We start from the raw sequence: 22,634 nt of genomic DNA, 5'->3' as shown, positions 1-22,634 counted from the left end.
GCTAAATATTAGCCATAATATTAAATTATTATAACACAATAATTATATTTTTTTCATTATTAATATTTTATTATGTTAAATATAATCATAGAGTGATAATAATATGTTATAGAGGCATTATTGTCCAATCTGCCAAAATAGTGAGGGCAATTTGGTCCAAAAAGTAGGATTCTGATGGGGAATATTCCCTTACCCATGGGGAGGGTGAAAATTGGATGCCTATTTTTTGTGGAATTCCTAGGAATGTGCCGTTCCCACCATGTTAGATTCCAATGCTAAAACAAATGTGGGGATGAGATGTATGGACATTACATTCTCGGGGTCTTGAAAAATTTTGCAAACCAAACTCCCCCTCAAGAGGCCAAACAATATAATTCCCCCCAAAAAATTCCTATAGCGTGCCTAGAAAGAAGTGAGAAAAAAGTACTCTATCGCATAGCATGTGAAAAAAACTAATTTTAGCATTGAAGATTCTTGTGTTTCTCTTGGTCCACAAAGGCTGAAGAATGGCATATGCTACACACTTCCATAAAGCCACCTTTTCTGCTCTTTCCAAATATCAAATATACACCAACAAAAAATTAGCCACATTTTGTGAGGCTTCCCACGCTTCACAAAATTTGAGAAAAGGGAAGACCATAGATGCCTTGCCACTTGACAATGTAGAAAGATAGTGCATTTATTTCCTTAGACATTAAGAACATCACACAAATATGTCGGTTAATAGCCTCTAGGGGTCTCCTTACCTATAACAAATCATTTGTGATAATCCTTTTCAGGAGCAAAATTCCAAATGGAAGCGTTGTGCTTGAAAGGAACTTTAGCCTTCCAAATGACATTATTCCAAGGAAAAGAAGGGATTGAAGGTTACAATAGACATAGAAAGAAAGATTTAGATGGAAAAAAAGGAGCTTGATGAATCTCGCGACCAAACTCTAGAATTACTCATCAGTTGAGGAATAAAAGAGTCCAAAACCCTTGGCATAGTGATGAGCTCATTAACCTCTCTTTCCTTAAGATTCCAAAAATAGGTGGAAATCCCAAGCAAGGGTGCCCCACTTTGGAGCATAAAAAGGAGATTAGAGCATTATAAATGGATGATAATCTGAAAAAGAAAAGGAGCCAAAACCTTCAAACTCCCCTCCAAAAGATCATCCAAAAATTAGACTGAATTGCCATTACATGCATTGAAGTGAGTAAGAGGAAAGAACATTTGGGCACTGTGGAAAATAAACTTCTAGGTACTCGGACGAGAAGCATTACCCCCTTTGGTATCCCAACATTCTGATGAACACCATATTTACTAGTTACTTCTAATAACCTTGTGCCAAAGGGAATTTGTCTCTAAAGGAGTAAAGGGAATCTCCATAACCATTTCCCAACTAAAGAAATGTTGTTAGAAACCACATTACTAAGCTCCAAACCCCTTCTAACTTTTGTCTTCTAATCACGTTCCCACTAATGAGGTATTCCTCTTTTATTACCTCGGTTCTAGACCATAATAAATATCTCATAAGCTTCTCCAAAGAACTTGCTATCCTCACATGAATTCTGAAAAGGGATAAAAAATAAATAGAGATTTTAGAAAAGGAAGTAGTAATAGCAGTAATACAACCCCTTTAGGGCAAATACACCCTCTTCCATTCCTCCAATTCCCTTACTTGCTCTTTCGACCACCATATCCCAAAGGGCACCTGAAGTAGGATTTCCCCTTAAAGGAAAGACCTAAGTAAGACAAAGGTCAAGTCAGAGACTTGCAATGAGCTAAAGCCTTCAAAGCCTTGCAAGCACGATGAAGACATCCAATTGATGCATTGGCCAATGTCATGTGGTGGCTTAAGGAGATGAACAAATGAATTGAGGCAAGTGTAGCAACTAGGGAGAGTGTGTCTAAACAATCGAAACCATATACCTGGGTATATTCCTTAGCAACAAGGCCGACATTTAAATGGGCCACAAAATTGTCAGGATTGACCTTCACAACATCTAGGGACAACCAATCACAGACTTGTTAGTAGGAAGAGGTACCATTCCCATGCCACTGTCTTGTAATGCACGTTTCTCTTCGATTATTGTAGTCTTCTATCTAGAATGAGCTAAGGTGTTGGAAACATCCTTCGAGATAGACTAATAAAACAAAAATGTGAGGGTGATAAGAAATCATAGAAACGATATTAGAGAGGGGATGCTGTGTATAGGTACATTTACCTTTCTAGACAGCAATAGGAAGATTAACATCTTGGGAAATAGGATCTTCAGATGAGGAAACCAAAGGTTTAGCAGTGAAAGCTAGAAGAAGCTTTCCTCCCTTGAGATGCCATCGTGTATACACTTGCAAATTAGGATGTTTGAGGCGATGATAAGGGCTCAAATTAGATGTAGATGCAGGCGGATGACTAGGCAAAGATAATATGTCAAAATTAGCAAAGTTAGGCAAGGGAAGGAACACGTCAAGGTTAGAAGCGCTCAAGGACTCAAAATAGTACGTTGTAGACTCAGAGAAGGTAACGTTGGTAGAGACAAAGAAATGACACAAGTTAGGACTATAACAACAATATCTCTTTTGAGTATGTGAGAAGCCCAAAAAGACAAATTTTATAGCACAAGGATTCAACTTATCCACCCTTGGGGTTAATTGATAAATAAAGGAGGCACGCTCGAATATACTAGGAGGTAAAGAGAATAAAGGAACATTTGGGAAGAGTACAGGGTATGGAATTTTTTCACCAAGAACTGTGGATGGTATCCCATTGATAAGAGAGCATGTAGCCAAAAGTATGGTACAAGTGATTTTGAGGATGTCTTTTTTTTCTCTCCACAACTCCATCTTGTTGTGGAGTGTGGGCGCAAGTTGATTGGTGACAAAACCAAATGTAGTCATGTAGGTAGTGAAGTGGATATTGATGTACTCCTTAGTGTTAGTGCTGCGAAGTATTTGAATAGGCAAATCATATGAGTCTTTATTTAAAAAAAAAAAGGCACAAAAGATATGAAACAACTCAAAATGATCTTCATTAAATAAAGCCAAGTCATCCTTGAATAATCATCAACAAAAGTTACAAAGTATCGGAAATCCAATTTTGACACAGCTCAACTAAGACCCCAGGCTTCATAATGAACTAACATGAAGGGCTTACTATCTACTTATTAACTCAAGAAGCAAAGAGAGTACGATGATGCTTTCGTGATTGACAAGACTCACACTCAAGACTAGACTATGAACTCTAAGTAGGAACTAGTTGTTTTAACTTCACTAATGATGGATGACCAAGACGACATTCGATTTGGAGTGGTTAGCAGCAATGTAGGCAATTAGAAAGGGATAACAACTCAAAGTGGTAAAGTCCACCATCTTCACGTCCTCCACCAATCGTTTTTCTTGTCTTTAAATTCTAAATGACGAAGAATTATTAAAGAATGTTATGGAAAAATTCATGAATTTTTTATTCTTGGTAACTAACATAAGATTGAAGGGGAACTTGGCGATATACAAAATAGAAGAAAGAGAAACATTGGATGTGGGATTTATACTCTCCCTTTTCCCTTAACAGCAGTAGCGGACCCATCAGCTAAGGTAACATAAGGTAGGCTTTCCAAATAGTGGAGGGTGGAAAGGAAATTAGATATGCTTGTTATAAGATCAGTAGGGACTGAATCTGTAATACAAGGACAAGTGCGAGAAAACTGGATGATAGGCAAATTGCGTGGTTACTTATTTGAGCAAGAGATGCAATGAGAAAAGCTTGCTGGGATACTTTATTCTGCTGAAACTTGGAATACTCTTCCTTTGACATAGATACAGTGTGTAGCTGAGCTTGAAAGGGTGGAATCTGTGGTGGCCTTATTGATGGTTTGTGGTGGTTTGCCATGAAGATCCCAAAATTGCTCAATTTAGTAACCTTTTCATCCAAAATGAGTGCACTTGTGATGGGGACCTCTACCATGTCCACCCCTTCCGCCACAGGCCACAACCACTAGAATCACCGTGTACAAAAGCACTCTTCTCAGAGCTGGAACTTGAAGCTGTGAAGTGGTGGCCAAGGGATGTTTACTCGAGGAAGCACAAAGAGTATGGGAATAAACATCAGGAAAGGATGGTAATTCTGCACTGCCAAGATTCTGGGATTGGACTGCCTCAAACTTTGGTTTTGAACCAGTGAGGAACTGAAAAACTGTCATCTGCTTCCTTTGCTCTTGCATCTCACAAACATTGTTGGCTATGGGTTGCACGATGTTAAGTTTCTCATGGATGTGCTTTATCTCTGGAAAGTTCTCTGCAACACTCCTATCTCCTTGTTGTAACTTGAATTACCCCAACATAGAGTAAAGCTTGGGATAACCCAAATCTCCTTGCATACATCCAGATGCATGCACATGTGTGCAGTCTGGGGTTCCATTGAGTTCCATAATACAAAGATGATCAATGCATCTTCTTGAATCCACATTCTTTCCTTTTGTTGTTGCTAGGCCTGGATTGAAACAAGTGTTCAGATTTACCTAGGCCTGTCAAATAGATCTCGACAGCCTTAGACCACTGTATATAATTTTTTTTTATGTAAGTAAGTGGTGGTTATCTGCGGCAATGACGAAGGGAACATGTGCTTGGGATTCATGGACTCCATCCCAACACTCACAGACAGACCAATAATGACAAGTTTAAAATACTGGAACAACCACAGACAAGGTGGCCCCACCATGAATGAGTCACAAATCTAGCGTAAGACTGCCATAGCACCAAGAAGCCAGCACACAGCCTTAACGGTACAAAACACCCACTAACAAGGTGCTACGAGTGAACAATTTAAAAAATTTGAATTGTTTTGAACAAAATACGCGACAAACAACTTCATATTATGATGCATGGGTGTTTAGGACATTCTAGAAGAAATCAAAGAAAAAATATTGCTTAGAGAATTCTCATGCACCAGCACGTGGAGTTGGAGTTGCTGGCTTCTTTCTGGCACATGGTGGCACATGGGGAATCCTGACTCTGAAATTTTGTAGGGAAGTAATCAGCAAGTTCTATGGATGGTTTTGCATTTTTGCAAAATATGAAGTGTTCCTTTGAGTTTCTAAAAGAGCAGCAGTGTTGAAGGTTTTTCTGGTGACTGCGGTGTTTTCTAGCAAATTTTTGAATTTCTTCTGGTCTTTGGTGGTGCGGATGATCCTTCTACAGCAGCAGGTTTGAGGTTTAGGGTTTGGTCTTGGCGGTAGGTTTTTAGGTATAGGAGTTTGGTTTTGGTGGTGGCTATGTGCTTAGGGTTTAGGTCGGATCTTTTTATGATACAATGTTCAAGTCATTGGTGAATTGAAAGACCTAAAAACAATAATTGGCCTCTGAGCCTCTCCCTCTATTTATAACATATATCAAGTACATAACAATTGTTAGAGCTTGATGTACATTATTGGCCCAAAACCTAACAGCTTAAGCTTTTTAGGCAAAGTGGTTGTTTAACATGGTATGAGAGCTACTTACTAGGAGGTCCTGGGTTCTAGCCTTGTTGCCTGTTTTTAAATAAAAAATTATTGAAATCCTTGTCATAGGTGTTATCTATTGCATGTCCATCTCTCCACGTGCTGTCGGGCTGCATGTGCAGGGGAATGGTAAAGCTTGATATACATCGTTAGCTTTTAGGTATAGTGGCTGTCTAACAACAATGACCACAATACCCTCACTAACTCATGCCTACTAACATAGCAATAACACATGCTAAAAGACCAAAATAACCAGCAACAACTCTAAATGTATGCATCATAAGTTATATTTTTATTTATTTTGATTAGGTAGTCCTTCAACAAGATAATTTTTAGCAAGCTTAGTGAGAGAATGGAGAATAATATGACCTAATTGTTCATGCCAAGCCCAACAATTATCATGTAATTAAAATAAGCATTTATTTTTAACATTTACATTGTTAATTGATTATACATTATAATCTCCCGAAGTTCTACAATTATTACATTTTCAATACTACCATTAAACACACAATAATAGGTAGTGAAGGTAATATTATTTCCTCAATTATATATTTGGCTAATATTTAAGAGATTATGCTTTAATGCTCTAACAAGTAGAACATTTCGAATTTTGGTATTAGATGATTATCAATTCTATATTTTCATATTACCTTAGCCTTTCTATTGTCATCAAATGTGACATAGCCACCATCTTTGGAGTGAGACTAGTCAACTTAGCTTTGTCTCCCGTCATATGGCTTGAACGAGAACCATCAAGATATTAATTATCGTTTTTACTACCCATCATCAATGAATCCTAAGTATTATTTAGTTTCTAAATCTTTTGGTGCTCGAACTCTTGTGGATCCATAAGGGTTAGTGAACAGGAAAAAATCATGGCACCCACACTCTTTTGGGTCCATAAGTGTTAGTGAACAGGAAAAATTATTTTTATCTCTCCAAACTTGCTTTATTTTCATATTCGAGTTTGATGGTGAAAATTTTCTTAATTTTTGTTTTGCAAAGCATGATTTTTCAAGATAACCTTTTTATTTGCGAAAAATATGTTGTATGAAATGCGTGTTAGTTTGAAGAAAATTTCAAAATAGCTCTTATAAATAATATGTTATAATTATAACTTATCATGATACTTTTGTTGCTTTAAAGATTTTCAGAGTTTTTTTATTTGGATAAAAAAGAAAATTTTTTCATTAATAGCTAAAGAAACTACGAGAGGGAGAATGAGATATCTTCCAAGACAAACTGGGACACTGCAAAATTAGACAAATAAGAAAACCCGAGAGAAAAGACATTATCAAGTCAGTGTGTTCCTCCAATCTCTTTGAAACTCCTGGAAGCTAGCCTCTTTAAAAAATCCATAACTGACACACAACAGTGAGGCCAAGTACTTAATTTTTACCCAAACGAGCATCTGGTTTAGTTTTTTCCCAGAAAATATCTGAGTATTACACTCCATCCATAATCCCCATAACTCCACAAAAAAACCACACTTCCATAAAGCTACCCTATCCTTCCTTCTACCAAAGCGTACAAAGGATATGTCTAAGAAGTCTTCCACTGAAAGGAGGACAAACCCAGCTCTCTCCCATAATGCTTATGTTGCAAAAGAAGATGAGAACCTGTCTCGGAGTCCTTGTTACAGAGCACACATACATTGGAATCGAGAGACTTCAAAGGTCTCTTAATTTGCAACAAGATATTAGTATTTGTATTTTTTGATAATAAAAGAAGAACATTCATTAATAGAATAAGAATATACTGCTAGAAGAATGATACATCTACTTAATAAAGTCTGGAAAATCCAGATAAAAAACACAAAGGAACATCCTACAGACTAAAGAACAAGAGAAAAGAACCATCATGAACTAACACTCCAGCACATAACACCAATCGCGCTGAATATCAGAAAAGCTTACCCCCTTAAAATTCTTCCGTCCCACACACCAAAGAGAAGCCAAATAATGTATCTTTTCCCAGACCAACAACTGAGCTAACTTCTTCCCTAGAAAAATGCGCGCATCATGCTCCATCCACAACCCCCAAACTGCAAAAAAAAGCACATTTCCAAAGTGCCGCCCTTCCCTTTTTCCTTTCAAATCCAGCAAAGTCACTGCCAAAAAATCCTCCAGTGTCTTAGAACTCACCCAACATTCACCTAAAATACCAAATAACTTATTCCTAACACCCCAAGCATTGTCACAATGAATGAACAAATGCGATGATTGTTCTCGTTATTATTTTTAATCTTATTAAGCACAACCAACCAAGTGAAAGCCTTTATTTAGGGGAACCTTAGCCTTCAACATACACCAGAGAACTCTTCTGTTCCTCTCTTTCCATACGCACCAGAAAATTGTGAGAGGAATGAGAGACCAAGCCTTCTTCTTTTCCTTTGTCATGTACAATAAAGTTCTTCTCGTTAAGTGAATTTTGAAATATAACAATAAAGTAAAATAATTATAAATTTATTTATTATAATATTTTTAGTTTTTATTATTTTAATCTTATTTTTAATTGTTGAAGGGGAGCCTAGGTGCAACAGTAAAGTTGTTGCCGTCTGACCTAAGGGTTTAGGGCATGGAAACTGCCTCTTGCAAAAAATGCAAGGTAAAGCTACATACTGTAAACCCATTGTTGTCTTCCACTTCACCAGGCTACATACTGTAAACCCATTGTTGTCTTCCACTTCACCAAACCCCGCATATGCTTGAGCTTTGTGCACTAGGCTGCCATTTTATATTTTTTAATTGTTGTTTAAATCAAGGACAAAAATAAGCATTTTTTCAATCATATTTTTTATTTGTTTCAGTTTTAAAAATATTAACCGAATAAGTTATTGGTTTTCAGTTTTTAGTTTCTGTTTCTGTTTTTAGTTTTTCGTTTTTCATAATTTTTGACAGTGATATCAAATGGCCCCTATGTTCCCTTCCATAATCAAGGTAAATAGAATATTGGTGATTTGTTAAGGCTGAATAAAGTTGTGTCTCAAGATTTTGTTTCTTTGCTTTCAAAGTGGTGGGGTGAATGCTTGAATCGTTTCTTTTTGGGATAAAAGACAATTTTATTAAAGCAATAAACAAAGCACAAAATAGAGGGTGAAAGATACAACAAAACTATAAGCTACTAAAGGAACCAGGAACAACAATACAAGTATCAAGAGCCCTGCTCTCCAATCTCTCGTGAGGTTGTACAGCGCTAAACCAAAAAAAAAACAAGTGACTGCACCCAAAGGGATGCAAGACAAGTTGCTCTGCCCCGAAGTAATTGTGCACAGGTTGAGGGACCTTTAAAAGTCCTAGCATCACTCTCAATCCTAAGGGTCCAAAAAATGGTGAAGGCAGCTGCAAACCAAAGTGCTCTTCTGTTTCTATTCTTTCTAAAACCCCAGAAATTGATTAGTAACTGGTCTCCCACCTTTCTTGGGGCCACCCACTGTTCCCTCGCAAGAGAGAAAAGGGCATTCCATTGCTCTGATCCTACCCTGCAATGCTAAAAAAGATGGGCATTTGTTTTGTTGCTTGCATTACACATGAAGCACATTGCATGCCCTATCAATTTTGCAAGGAAAGCCAATTACACTGAACATCTGAAAAACGCATCACCCTGAAGTTCCCATTACCCACACACCAAAGAGAAGCCAAATGTTGAATCTTCTCCCAAATCAGTAAAAGAAACAAATTCTTCCCAGGAAAAAATGCGCGTGTTTCGTTCCGTCCACAAACCCCAATGGACAGCAAATGAGGCACAATTCCATGACTCCTTACCCTCCTTTTTCTTGCCAAAACCAATGAAGTGAATTGCCAAAAACAACTCCACTGTCTTTCGGCAAACATTCCCCAAAATAATTAAACAACTTGTTCCAAATCCTCCAGGATGCGAAGCAGTTTCAGAGCAATTAAAACAAAGCACACATATGTCCGAAGGTAGAGCCTTTAAAACTCTTCTAATCTATAGCAAGTTATTGGTGTTGATTTTAGAGGAAACTTTGGCCTCCCAGATAGTTTTATATAGAGAGGGAAAGGAAAACCAAAGCTAGGAAAAACTCACAAAAAGATTTGCAGAAATAAAACCCCAAGGTATCCAAGATCAAGAACGAGTGTCAGCTTCCAAAGAGACTTGATAGTTATTCAGCTAGAATAACAAGGAGTTACTCCATCCCTATCATTCAATGGTCTCCTAAGTGATAATCCCAAGAAATGAAAGGACCACTCGGTTCCACAATGAAAGAAGAAATAGATCCGTCCTGTTTTGAGCTTAATCAAAATAGGCGAGGAAAGGAGGTGGAAAAACAACATTCCCCACCCATAGGTTTTACCAAAAATGAATACTATAGCCCCCTACCCAATATAAATTTAGTATGAGGAATAAAGAGGGAATAAATCTGAGAGATGGCTTTCTACGGACTGTCCGAAGAACGTCTAACACCCGAGTTGGTATCCCACCCGTTCCCATCAAGTCCAAATTTACTTTTTATAACTTTATGCCACAAGGAAGAAATATCTAAGGGAAACCACCAAAGTCACTTGTCCAAGAGAGTCGTGTTCTCAGACACCAAATTACCAAGACCTAACCCGCCCTCCTGTTTAGGCCTACAGACCACCCCCAACTCACCAAATGATCCCTAACATCCCCACACCCCTGTCCAAAGGAAATCTCTCATGATTGTCTTGATTTTACTAGCCTCACCCATAGGTTACCCTCCCACACTTTGAGTGCTTGAATCTTTTTTGCATTATTTGTTATGGAGCATTGGAGTTGCCTTTTTGGTGTGGAGGGGTTTTTCCTTAACATGTTAAAGGCTTTGGATTTGTGATACTTAGCATTTGTGTTTTTGGCTGGCAAGGAATGCTAGGATATTTAAGGGGGCAAAGGACTTCTCCTGGCTTGGTTTTGGATTAGAGATAATTTTTTAGGCGCCTACTTGGTGTTATTGGTAGTTATTTCTAGATTCATTGATTTCTCTGTTACTTTTAATTCGTTTTAGGTGGGTTCCTTGACCTTTGTACTCTTTGTTTGTTCTTTCTTTATGGTTTTTGTTTTTTTAAAAATAAATTTTGTTAACTATTGCTATATTGAATTGTGCTGTTAATAACTAGTCTATTTGTTTCTTATTGTGAGTGATCTTAATTAGTTATCATTGTTATTTGTTAGTATTTTTCTTTTTAAGTTAGCTAGAGATGATTTTCTGATATTGTCCATTGCACTTGGGTTAACTGGATTCTGTTGTCCATAGCAAGCGGCACTTGTGCTTAATGCTTCTCGTCGGTTTCGATACACCTTAGACTTGAAAAGGGATGAAGAAAAGAAGGAAGCGTTGAGGAAAATTAGAGCTCATGCAGAAGTTATACGAGTAATAATTATGATGAATTATCTTTTATATGGCTTAATTCCTTGCCATTCAGTTTCTAATTTGCGATTCTTTATGTTTTTAGGCAGCCAATCGTTTCAAAGATGCTGGGATACGAATTGATGGTACTTTACCTTCATTTTTTACTAATTTAGTAGTCTTTATCATAAAACGTAAGCACAATGTGATATGGTAAGAACAGAATTAGACAACCCATTTGACCTTGTTGTACACATATAGTTCAAACTGTTGAGATTTTGTTTGTTTCTTTATTAGTTTTTTCTTTTTTGAATAAAATTCAAATTAAAAAGCACAATGGCTGAAGTTAAGAAAGAAGGCTTGGTTCTCTCCTCAACTCTTTACCCTTGAGACTTACTGCCTAACTAGAATTGTACAATTATATAAATTGTTTCTGCCTTTACTATTTCCACCTTTCTCGTTTGGGTTATCCATTTTTAAAATCATGTTCTTTTAAGTTTTAATTGTTTTTGTTTTAACACTATTTATGCACATCTTTTGGGTTTTAATGCTTTATTAACAATTTGTTAGGATCTTTATCTTGGAAGCACTGATATGGACAAAGACATATATGACACAACAATACGTCAATTTTGAAAAATGAGGATGTGACACGGCTGGGATGTGTTTATTAATTAATATAAAATATATATATTTAGGAATGTTTTTCTTTTTAGATGACGAATAATGAGGTAATATTAATTTAAAATAAAATATAGCCATCATTTTCATGCAGAATTTATCAATTGCACATTTTACAAAAGTACAGCTATAAAAAAAAAAAAAACACTAAAGAACCATAGAAATCAATGAAGTGTCATCATTCATCAACAACTAAAAATCATCCAAGCAAAATGCAACTAGGCAACCATTAATTTGAATGATTAAAAACATTTGTTTAACTATAGATTTAATGACAACACATAAGGAGAAGTGGAGAACACGATAAGGCACACCCATCAAGTACTTATTGATATTCCACCATCACCATCACCATCTTTGAAAAACACAGCCTTATCTAGCTCATCAAGGGATTTAATTGCAACTTGAGGCACCTCAGCACCTCCAAATGGCTCATCCCAAGTTCTCAACTATCTTCTCCAATGGTGAACCTCTTTTTTAGTTCTTTCTTGTACTCTTGAGTTTTTCTTCCTAAATGCTAAAGATTAGCATGTAGTATGCACATATACCAAATCTTCAGCATGTTTAGCTACAATCTTATTCCTTGTCAATGAGCAAATAAATTAAGAGGTTCTCCTCACATGGGCTTCTCACAAAGGGTCCTTGGTGATAAGCATACATATGATTCAAAAAATAAGGTTTTTTGTACAGCTGTGCTGCCCCCGGATAATAGCCAGGCCCAAAGTATTGCTCCTACTTCTTAGAAGATGTCTACTGGAAGGAGGAAGTTACTTTCTGTTAATGGAATTACCATTCAACATCTAGTTAAAGAAACATTATTCAGCCTACAAGTATTAAGAATATGAATCGAAATGATTAAGTGTTGTAGGAAGTTCAGGATGTTAGAAGATTAGATTCGGTTCAATAATATGGTGATAAATCTGAGTCGAGTCCTAAAGAACTTTCAGAAGGAAGTGTGAAAAAGAGTGAAAAAGAAGCGGATTTTCAGGTGAAATCGGTAGATTGTCATATTTATACTGATAAATTTGAAGGTAATGAGGTTTATGCTCATCGAAGAATGACTTGTTTGGGTGATGAAATGAATTAGATATTCGAAGATGAGAGAGAAAATTCTAGTGAGTCTATGAAAAAAGGTATTAAGGTGAGATTCTAAGGGAGAAGTTTAGTATTGTTGAAGTTCGTCAAGTTGAGAAGAATGCCAGAGGTTCTAATGAGATTAGAAAAGTCAAGGTGGTAAATAAATGGGGGGATTTTTCAGATTCAGAAAGTGATGATAGTAGTGATTTTGATTGTGGTGGGGGGTTGTTGTTGGATGAGATACGAGCCCAATATGGGTATGTTTCTGACTCCTGCTATGAAATAGGGAATTTATCTTTTGTTCATCCACCCCTGTTGCAAGGTTTAGAGGGAGTTTCTATTTTTGATAATAATGGGTTGGCAAATACAGTACAATGTGGGGATGGAATTTTGCCTACACAAGTGGAGGAGTTCCTAAAGGAGGAATTAGAAGCTCAAATTCTTTCGGATTAAATGGATTTAAAGTTGAGTGATATTGGAGGAAATGAAATGCATTTGGATGACGGCAGAAATTAAAAGGTGAAGGGCCAAAGGTAATTAGCAAGTTTGAAGAGTACGGTAAATTATTATCGAAAGGGTTTACGAAGGGGTTTTCTTGGTTAATTTCAGTTAGTTCTATTTTGTGATCTCATGTTTTTTGTTTTTTATTTTCTTTCTTTTAACTTGCTGGACTTCTTGTCCCCACATGTTGTACCTTCTCTTTTTTCTATCTAATATACTTTCTTTTATAATCAATTTTTTTTTTTTTTTTTGGGCTTTCCTAACATCTTCTGTCATGATGTTCCACATTTCATTCGCCAAGTGTAAAATATGTGCATTGATATTAACTACTTGAAGCACATCGTAGATGTGCTTAATGAAACTGGAAAGATAAAAATGTAATCAACTTTCCTCACCAAACAGCATTTAAAATATTTCCTTCACAGGCATAGCTTTTTCAGCATCTTGGTGCTAACTTGTCCTGGACGTGCCAGTGCTGTGTCACAATGTGTTTGAGCGTGTCCGATAATTTTAAAAAATTTAAATTTTGAAATGTTCCCAACACATGCATCAGTGGCTGACATACTTTGGCCCCTTGGAAATGTCCATGTTTCCTAGATCTGTATAAGCTTTTAAGATCTTTTGTTGTCCATAGGCCATAGCTTTTTAGTTTCACATTTTGAAACCTTTTTTGTTGTTTCTTGACCACTCTTATTACCTAATTGGTCAACAATCTAAACTAATTCAAATGTATTATAAATTTCCTCCTTATTCTTCCAAGTTCAATCTATCCATAAAAAAAACAAAAGGGCAGCCTGGTGCACAAAGTTCCCACGTATGCAGGGTCCGGGGAAGGGGCGGACCACAATGGGTCCATCCATCCCCACATCACAATATCATAATTTTGGCCAGTCAAAATATTGTTTTCATGAATGTACTGAACTTACTGATATTTGTCTACAGAAGTTCTCTTTGCTAAAGCATTTGTAGATTGGAGGTTGGACAGTTAAAACCAGACCATATTGGATGCTAAGAAAACCCAATTGAACATCTAGAGATGCATTTTTTTTAATAATAATATAAATTGCCGTAATATAATGCTTGAATTGTAAATGCATGATATTGTTGAAGAACTGAATATTCTAGTGGCTTATTTTCAGAATGGAAGGTTTCGTTATTGTTACTTTCATGCATTATTTTATCTTTATTTCCACTAATAAGACAATTTTGTTATTTGAAAAAAATTGTAAATCCTCTGAGTGGAGTACTTTTGCTGATAGGATTATAATACATATGTTGCACAAAGCCTCAGTTACTACCAAATAAAGAATTCTTAAAAGTGGAATTTGTACTGGTTTACAATTTTAGTTCTTTCCTGTTCAGCCAGGTCTGTGTTCTGCAATTATGGTCCCTAAAAAGATCTCTTGCTAGTTTGATAAAGACGGATGGAATTGGCCCACAAGGAGGTCTGTCCAGATACTCCGTTGTGATCCCGCTCTTTCACTCTCGTCTTTCAGATCCATTCTTTGATATGTGAGTGAGAATCCATACCATTGAGACTTCAGTGGTCAAAGAAAAAGAAGCTTCAAAGTTCTATTCTTGTGCTACTGTTCGTTCAAGTTAGCCTTCCTGTCTAATCGCATTGATTCTCCCTTTCAGTTGCAGATCAATCAATGTTAAATTTAGCTTGACAAATTAGGCCATTGATTTTGCTAAATTAAAAATTTTGGGGATGATTTCTCTTTTAATTTATGACTTAGTTGAGTTGAGCATGCTCTTCAAATTATTCTTTTGCATTTTCTGGATAACTCATAACTGAACCAACAAAACATGTTTCTCTGGCAACTCCAATTTAAAACAAGCATTCTCATTGCAATGCAATCATTAGTCGCACTAGTATGCGGCCATGTTGTCTTTCTCAATTATCCTTTTTGTCCTTGCATGTTTGTATGCATGTGTTTGTGTGTGTGTGTGTTTTCCCTTTGTTTTTTTTTTTTTTTTCTCCCCTTCTGGATAGAAAAAAAAAAAATTTAATTAAGGTCATGTTTGGAAGCATAAATTTTAAGTTTAGGATTTGGACAACTCAAAACAATTTTGTATTACGTTTATTCAACTTCATGCAAATCTAAATCTAAGGTTGAAACTTCAAGTTCTCAAACACGGGGTGAGAGAAAATAGTATCACAAGAAGAAACTTTATTAACTGAAAAGAGAACTACAAAGAGGATAAGCTATCTTCATATGAGTGAACCCAAAGGAAAAAGAGGTGGGAAGTTTGAAAACTATTTATTTTTTTTAGAAGAAGCTAAACTAAATGCCCCACAGAAGTGAGGAAAGAATTCTGTCCTAAAGCAACTGCAAACGTTGATACTAAACATAAAGAATTGAGCTTTCCTCTTGAACAAAATAGCCTGAAGCTGCAAATAACGCAGAAGTCCACAATGTGCTAGACTGCTAGAGCTAGCATCATTTTGCCTTCTCAAACTTCTAAAAGATGCCAGCAAGCAAGTCTGCAGCTTCAATCAAAATAATTAATCTGTTCTGCATTATCCAAACTGTGGGAAAATGCAAAATATGAGAATGTATGGATCTATCGGAGCACATTGCAAAAATATCAGTTTGACAATAGCTTGTTGGGCCTCCTAATGAATAGATGATTATTGGTGTCAACTCTGTTAAAGACAACCAACCAAAAATAGCCTTGACCTTGGGAGCAACCTTAGAAGAAAACATTCCAGAACCATCCAAAGTCCAGACTCTAGTGTCCCTTTTTGAAGTCCAAAAGAATCCAACAAATTTATTATCGAAGAGAGCTGAACAACCTCACTATCAGGGAGTTCCTAAAGAAAGCAAGTTCCATTCATCCCCCAAGAAAGAGGGAAAAAGTGCATTATGAACAGTAGAAGGATCTGTGTTTATATCATGGTTATTTATTTTTATTTGTTTCTTATGCATGTTCTGGTTGATTTTCTTGTTCTCTATAGTTAAGGACTTCAAAACACCATCACCAACTGCTGGTGAGTATGGAATTGGGCAGGAGGAACTTGCTTCAATTACAAGGGAACATGATTTTTCTCTTCTGCAGCAATATGGAGGGGTAAGTCTTCTGAACACATCTTATCTTCATTTTAATTTGCCTTCATTTTTCTTGGGAGGAGAAAAAATATATTAACAGAGACCATACAAGGTACAATTGTAAGAGAACAAGATGTTCTCCTAGAAACTAAAATTTCAATAAACTTACGATAAAGCTGCCCTCCAATCCATTTAAAGGTTGGACAAACCCCATGAAAAACTTGAATGAATGGGCCTAGAAAGAAGCCAAGAACACTACTTATCCCATAATAAATTACAAAGTTGTGCGATCTTGAAGGTTCTTGTATTCCTATCAAATCAAAGGGTCTACAAGATAACAAAAACCGCACAGCACCATAAAGATCTTCCCCTCCAGCTCTTGTCAAAACCTTGATATCTCACCAACAAGAAATTTCTCATTCCTACGCGCTACTCTGATATTGGGTTGTCAGAAATTAGGAAGTAGAAAATCAGACTTAAAATATATGTACCTCTGTTCACCACTCTATAAAATCCACCAAAGAGATGCAAAAGCAAGGAACTTACTAATCTAAAGATACAGATGGCTCACCACTTTAGAGATTTAATGTTCAAAAGTTAAAATTCACCACACAAAGGAGATACAGAACTGAAGAGGAATGAGGCAAAGGACAAGTCTCAAATTTTCATTCAAAAGCACTATTGACATGGCTATGCTATCATAGACTTGGAACAGCCCTCCAAATCTGGAAAATGTTACTTCACATTTTCTAGGTAGAAACCTCCAATTGAAGCATAATTTAATCTACTGGAAAGATCACTTTGATCAACTTGATATCTGTAGATGACGTGCATATTTTTTCCAGGAACCTACACAATTAGGCTCAAAATTGGGCCAAAAACATGTTTCACAACTTTAAGAGCTGAATTTTTTTGCATCACCAAATCACATTCCAACAGTGCAAATTCACTTGAGAACACTGCTGTGCCTGGTTGAAGAAGACTCATCCTCGAGCATATCATCAACATAGTTAGGACACATATCAGCGACATTGAAGGTGTGTGAAACACATATCAGTTCAATCTTGTATGCCTTTTTGCCAATCTACTTGAGAATATTGAATGGACCATTAATTCTTTGCTTGAGCTTTCCAAAATGGCCCTACGGGAATCTCTCCTTTCCAAGTTGAATCAGCAAACATATGATGCTTGTTAGCTTGAGCACCATACCTCTCATTTTGCTTTGCATTCTTCTCACAATTTCTCATGCAGCTTCTGAATTTGTTAAGCTTTTTGTAGAACAGGAACCAAATCCCATGGACAGAATGGATTCCAACCATAAACACCTTGAGAAGGACTACAATCAGTTTCTAGTTGAGTGATTGTAAGAAGTTTCAGCTTGGAAGAATAAAAATGGCCCTATATGTCTCTCCCCATCTCTCTTACCCTTGAGTTACTATTCATCTCCCCCTCTTATGTGTTCGCTGCAATGAATATTGTTTTAGTTATGACGAGCCAAGCGATTCAGATTGAAGGAAAATCCTTTGATCTTCATCTGGACAAGGGCATGGGGAGTTCATCTTTGCTTGTGGTCGAGAAGAATGCTATTCATAACAGATGGGTTAGGTTATCGGAAGAGGCTGTTTCGTGGTTCGTTGAAGGGTTGTCGGTTTTTGGTCAGTTGGAGAGAAGTTTTCAGAGTTTTCACAAGGGTATTACAAACTATTGGCTGTCAATTGAAGGTGGCAAAGTTCCTGAAGTTAGGGTTGGGCTGGAATCGTAGGAGGTTTTCTGTGTTCATTCCTGGCGGTGCAAAAGGTTAGAGATGGTGAAGCTTTGCGAGTGTCTTCTGCGATCTAGTGAAGGAGATATAAAAAAATTTAGGTGAAATAGTTGCAGATGGACGGCCATGTTTCAGATTGTGGAGGCAAGTGATAGTTCGTGCTGTAAGGTAATATAGATGGAGGCGAGGGTCATGATCGTCAAGTTCTCTCTGGAGATTTGTGGCGGCCCATAAGGAAGAGACATGTTAAAGGTGTGGCGACCTGGTTCAGATGAACAAGGCTGAGCTTCTAGTCTCCCTTAATCAGGCGGAACCTACCATAGCTAACCAGTCTCTCCAATCAATCAGCAACCTTCGAAAGCTGCAGAAACCAAAGCTGTTTGATTAGAGAAGAATTTCCATGGTCCAGGTTTCTAGGGTTTCAGAAGAAGCTTGGAAGCTAGCAGAGGCAGCTAGGGTTGATCTTGGGGAAGATGAGACAAAGAATATTAGGCTGGGAAGGTCTGTATTCATCTTGGACCTAGGCTAGGTGATTGAAAAAGGAGCATTTTTTTTTTTTGACTAAGTTGGGCCAACTTTTTGAACAGGCCCATAGTCTTGGTAAAAATGAATTGGGCCATCCTTTAGAAACAAAGGAGGTTTCTTCTAAGTAAAGCCATTCTCAGATGGGCCAGTCCTCTAAATAGGTCCATTTTTTGAATAATGTGGATCGAGCCAAAGTGGCTGGATAAATTGCTCAAGGAATTGTTCAGTTCTCAAATAATGTCAATGAGGATCCTTCCAATGGACTTTCCAAAGACCAAGGATGTTTTGGCTGGGAATGATGGATTGAAAAAAGTGCACTTGCGTGAAGCTATTACAGAAGGATCTTCTTAGCTAGAGCAGCAGCCTCAAGTAGTTGGAGGCCAAATCGAGGAAGATAAGAAGTGCCCTGCATTTCAAAACCACAATGCCCCATTAATGGGTGTAGGCAGATGAGGGACATAACAGGTATGCTGCCTTCCTAGCAGATTCCAAGTACAAATTCTACCTTGCAATGCTCAGTTTCTAAGCAGATTGTTGATGGCCAAGTGGGTCTGCCATCTTTATTGGAAAGAAGCAATAGTATTAAAAGGGTTAAAGAGACTGAGGTGATGAAGGAAAGTCTTGTTTCAAACTATTCGGGAGTTTTGGTCGATGATTGTGTTCTGGAGCAAGAGGATGCTGCAGCAGAGGTTAAAAAATGTGATGGTGTTTTGGGTGGGTATTTGATGCCTAGAACTTTAAGGCAAAGGGGTCTTAGGGTGCCAAGGTTTATACTTGCCAAAATGGTAAGGTTGTCGCCGTGTGACCTGAGGTCATGGGTTCGAGGCGTGTAAACAGCCTCTGGAAAAAATGTAAGGTAAGGATGTGTACTATAGACCCATTGTCGTCCGCCCCTTCCTCAGATCACGCATATGCGGGAGCTTTGTGCACCAGGCTGCCCTTTATTTTTTAGGAACTCGTTGATTAATTGGATTTTAAGTTTTGTAATCTTGGAGGAAATGTGCTTTTTGATGGGTGTGAAAATAGTTAAAAGTGTTGAAGGGAGTTAGCTAACTTGAAGAGTTCATTGAACTATGAAGGAAAAGGTTTGAAGAGGGCGGTTCCTTGTCTTATTGTTAATTTTCTTCTTTCTCTTTCTTCTTTCTTTTTTATTTTTTTTCATTTCTTTTATTATTATTATTTTTTGGGGTGGACTTCTTGTCCTCATTCATTGTAATTTCTCTCTCTATTTATACTTTCTTTTATTATCCAAAAAAAAAAGAAGATTCATCTTGTGGCAAAATAGTTTCCCAAGCCCTAATATTCTTTTTTAATCAAACTCCTCAAAAGACTTTCTAGGCTACCCCTTAGAATTTCTATTTGACCATTGGGGGATGGCATGCAGTGTTGAATTGAAGATGAGTGAAGCTTTCTCCATATCTTTGCAAAAAATGACACAGAGTTAGAAACTTAGAATCTTGATCTGAAGTAATTGTTTTTGTCAATGTTTTAAAAGGCGAAGGCGGCGAGGCGTGTTACCCTCCTTGAGGCGAGGTGTAAGCCTCAAGGAGTTGAGGCTTAAGCATTTTGGGACTGTATATTCTTAAATAATTAATAAATAAAGTCAATTTATATATAGTAAAAAAATGAGAAAAAAATAAAAAAATAATTATTAAATATCATAGAAGCCAAGTTTAGATAACAAACACAAATAATACATGTAAAAAAAAAAAAGCATTTGCCACATTACCAAAAAATAGAGAAAAGCCAAATTAAAACATCATCCACTAATTTCTAAGAATATAAAACTAAATGAACAAAGTTTATAGGCTGATCAAATTGGAAGGGATCCACGACTCGTCGGAGAGAGACGAGAAGCTTGGAGGAATCGTCAAAGAGGGAGAAGGAGCTGGAGGAAAGCTACGGAAGCTTTGTCGAGTCGTCGGAGAGGGTGAAGGAGCTAGAGGAAAGCTGCGGAAGCTTTGTCGTCTCTTTGGAGAGGGAGAAGGAGCTGCAGGAAAGCTACGGATGCTTCGTCGACTCATCGGAGAGGGAGAAGGAGCTAGAGGAAACGTGGGAGCGCTATGGAAGTTCCGTTGAGAGAGGAAGGAAAGTAGCTTTGTCGAGGGGTTTTGACGCTCCAGAAATGCGTACGCCTTCCCAACTGAGGCATGAAATGCACGTTTTTCTTCTTGAGGCGTACGCATTTTAGGCTTTCCGCCTTTCTTGTTATGCCTTAGGGCATTTTATGCTGAAAACTCCTCAAGAGGCCACCTCAAAAATGCCTTTTAGTACACTGGTTTTTGTAATACTGTGGAGGCTAACAATCTCTCTAAAGGAGAGACCAACCACATCCATAGCATCAAGGGTCTTTCTACTTAGAACAGTGCATGGCTGCATGCCATTTTGGAGAAAGGATAAAACGCCACTTTGGCTTGATCTCTGTTCCTCTAGCACCTAGGCAATCCAAGGGCAAAATCCTTATTGACATTTTCTCATGGAGCTTTAGGGGTTGTGGAAAATATTTCCCATTTTCCAATTCTTAGTTTTCCAAAGAATTACAAAAAATTTAGCCTATTTTTATAATTTTCAAGATTCATATTAAAAATGTAAAAAATAATGAGTTTGTCTAAATATACAACAACAACAAGCCTTAAGTCCCATTAGGTGGGGTCGGCTGCATGAATCCTTTTCTGCCGATTCACCCAATCAAAAGCGTTTTCCTCTATTAGATTTAGTGCCGTTAAATCCTTTCTAACTGCCTAATTCCAAGTTATTTTAGGCCTACCCCTATCTCTTTTCATGCCAGAAACATAATAACTCACCCCTTCTCACAGATGCTTTGCTTGGCTTACATTTCAAATGGCCAAACCATCTAAGCTGCCCCTTCCTTATCTTGTTTTCAATCGGTGCTATGCCTAAATTATTATGCATATGCTCATTTCTTATTCTTATCTTTCACTCATCTACCTTAGCATTCACATCTCAGCAATTTATATTTTTTGTACATATTGTTTCTTAGTTGCCCAACATTCTGAACCATAAAGAATAGTTGACCTTATAGCCGTCTTATAAAACTTTCTTTTTAATTTTAAGGGTATTCTACGAACACACTTGACGTACTCCTCCATTTTGCCCAACTTGTTTTAACTCTATGTACTACATCTTCAATTTTGCCTTTAGCTTGCATAATAGATCCAAGATATCTAAGGATTTGTTGGTATCGTTGTTGTTTTCTGTTTTTGTTTTTCCACAGTGAAGAAACAGATTATAAAAATACGCTTGTTTATGTTGTTAGTTTTCTATTTCTGTTGCCAGTTTTCAATTGTTTGCCAGAAGCCTGACAACCAGATTTTATGCTTTTCAGTTTTTTTGACAACTAGTTGCCAGAAATTTTAATATCTAGAAAGAGTTTTTTGAATTAAATTATTCATTTTATACACTTCTAAATTAAAATCAAAATTAAATTATCATATGAATTTAAATATAATTAAAATAAAAATATACATAAAATTCAAAAAATAATAATACAACCAATTACAAAAAAGCTTAACTATTTTTCAATTGTCATGTCCAATAAAAAAAATTTATTGTAAAGTAAAATTTAAAGGTAGAACAATTAAGTAAAATAAATTATAATAAATTTGTATTATTTGTAATTTTATTATTTTAATTATATTTTATAATATTATTTGATTTAATTATGAAAATGAGCATTTTTAAATTTGTATTAGTTTTATAAATGTTAACCAAACAGGTTGTTGGTTTCTAGTTTCTGGTTTCTAGTTTCTGGTTTCTAGTTTTTAGCTTCTGTTTCTGGTTTTTTGGCTTTTGTTTTTGGTTTTCATTTCTCTAATTTTTGACATTGATACCAAATGGCCCTTAAATCTATTAGTGCTTTTAATCTCTTAATTATCAAGTTTAAGCTTCTCTCTATTGCTACTCCTTACATTATTGAAATTACATTTCATATATTCTGTCTTATTCCTATTTAATAATGTGTCTCTCCAAAGTTCTAGTTTAGATTCCATTCTGCTCCTGATATCATCAATCAACATGATATCATCTGCAAATAACATATACCGAGGAATCTCATTTTGAATATTTTTAATTAGTTCATCAATTACTAAAGTAAAAAGATAAGGACTCAAAGTAGGACCTTGATGCACACCTACTGTGATTGGAAAATCTCTAGATTCTTCTCTTGCAGTCCTAACGCTAGTCACTACCCCATCATACATATCCTTAATGA

The 22,634-nt window shown here is 36.6% G+C and overlaps 1 protein-coding gene across 4 annotated transcripts in view; it reads left to right on the top strand.

The window, feature by feature from the left end:
- The window catches only part of LOC131165800 (calcium-transporting ATPase 10, plasma membrane-type), a 128,358-nt gene that overhangs the window by 4,695 nt on the left and 101,029 nt on the right, over positions 1-22,634 (top strand). For all 4 annotated transcript variants that reach the window (XM_058123890.1, XM_058123888.1, XM_058123889.1 and 1 more), the window contains exons 3-5: positions 10,712-10,828; positions 10,911-10,950; positions 16,026-16,138. In XM_058123890.1, coding sequence (XP_057979873.1) covers positions 10,712-10,828; positions 10,911-10,950; positions 16,026-16,138 — 270 coding nt within the window. The remainder of the gene's footprint in view (positions 1-10,711; positions 10,829-10,910; positions 10,951-16,025; positions 16,139-22,634) is intronic.

The sequence above is a fragment of the Malania oleifera genome, chromosome 10 (assembly GCF_029873635.1).
Source record: "Malania oleifera isolate guangnan ecotype guangnan chromosome 10, ASM2987363v1, whole genome shotgun sequence".
Classification (NCBI taxonomy): Eukaryota; Viridiplantae; Streptophyta; class Magnoliopsida; order Santalales; family Ximeniaceae; genus Malania; species Malania oleifera.
The sequence above is the reverse complement of the archived record's forward strand: the minus strand, read 5'-3'. Positions and strand labels throughout refer to the sequence as shown.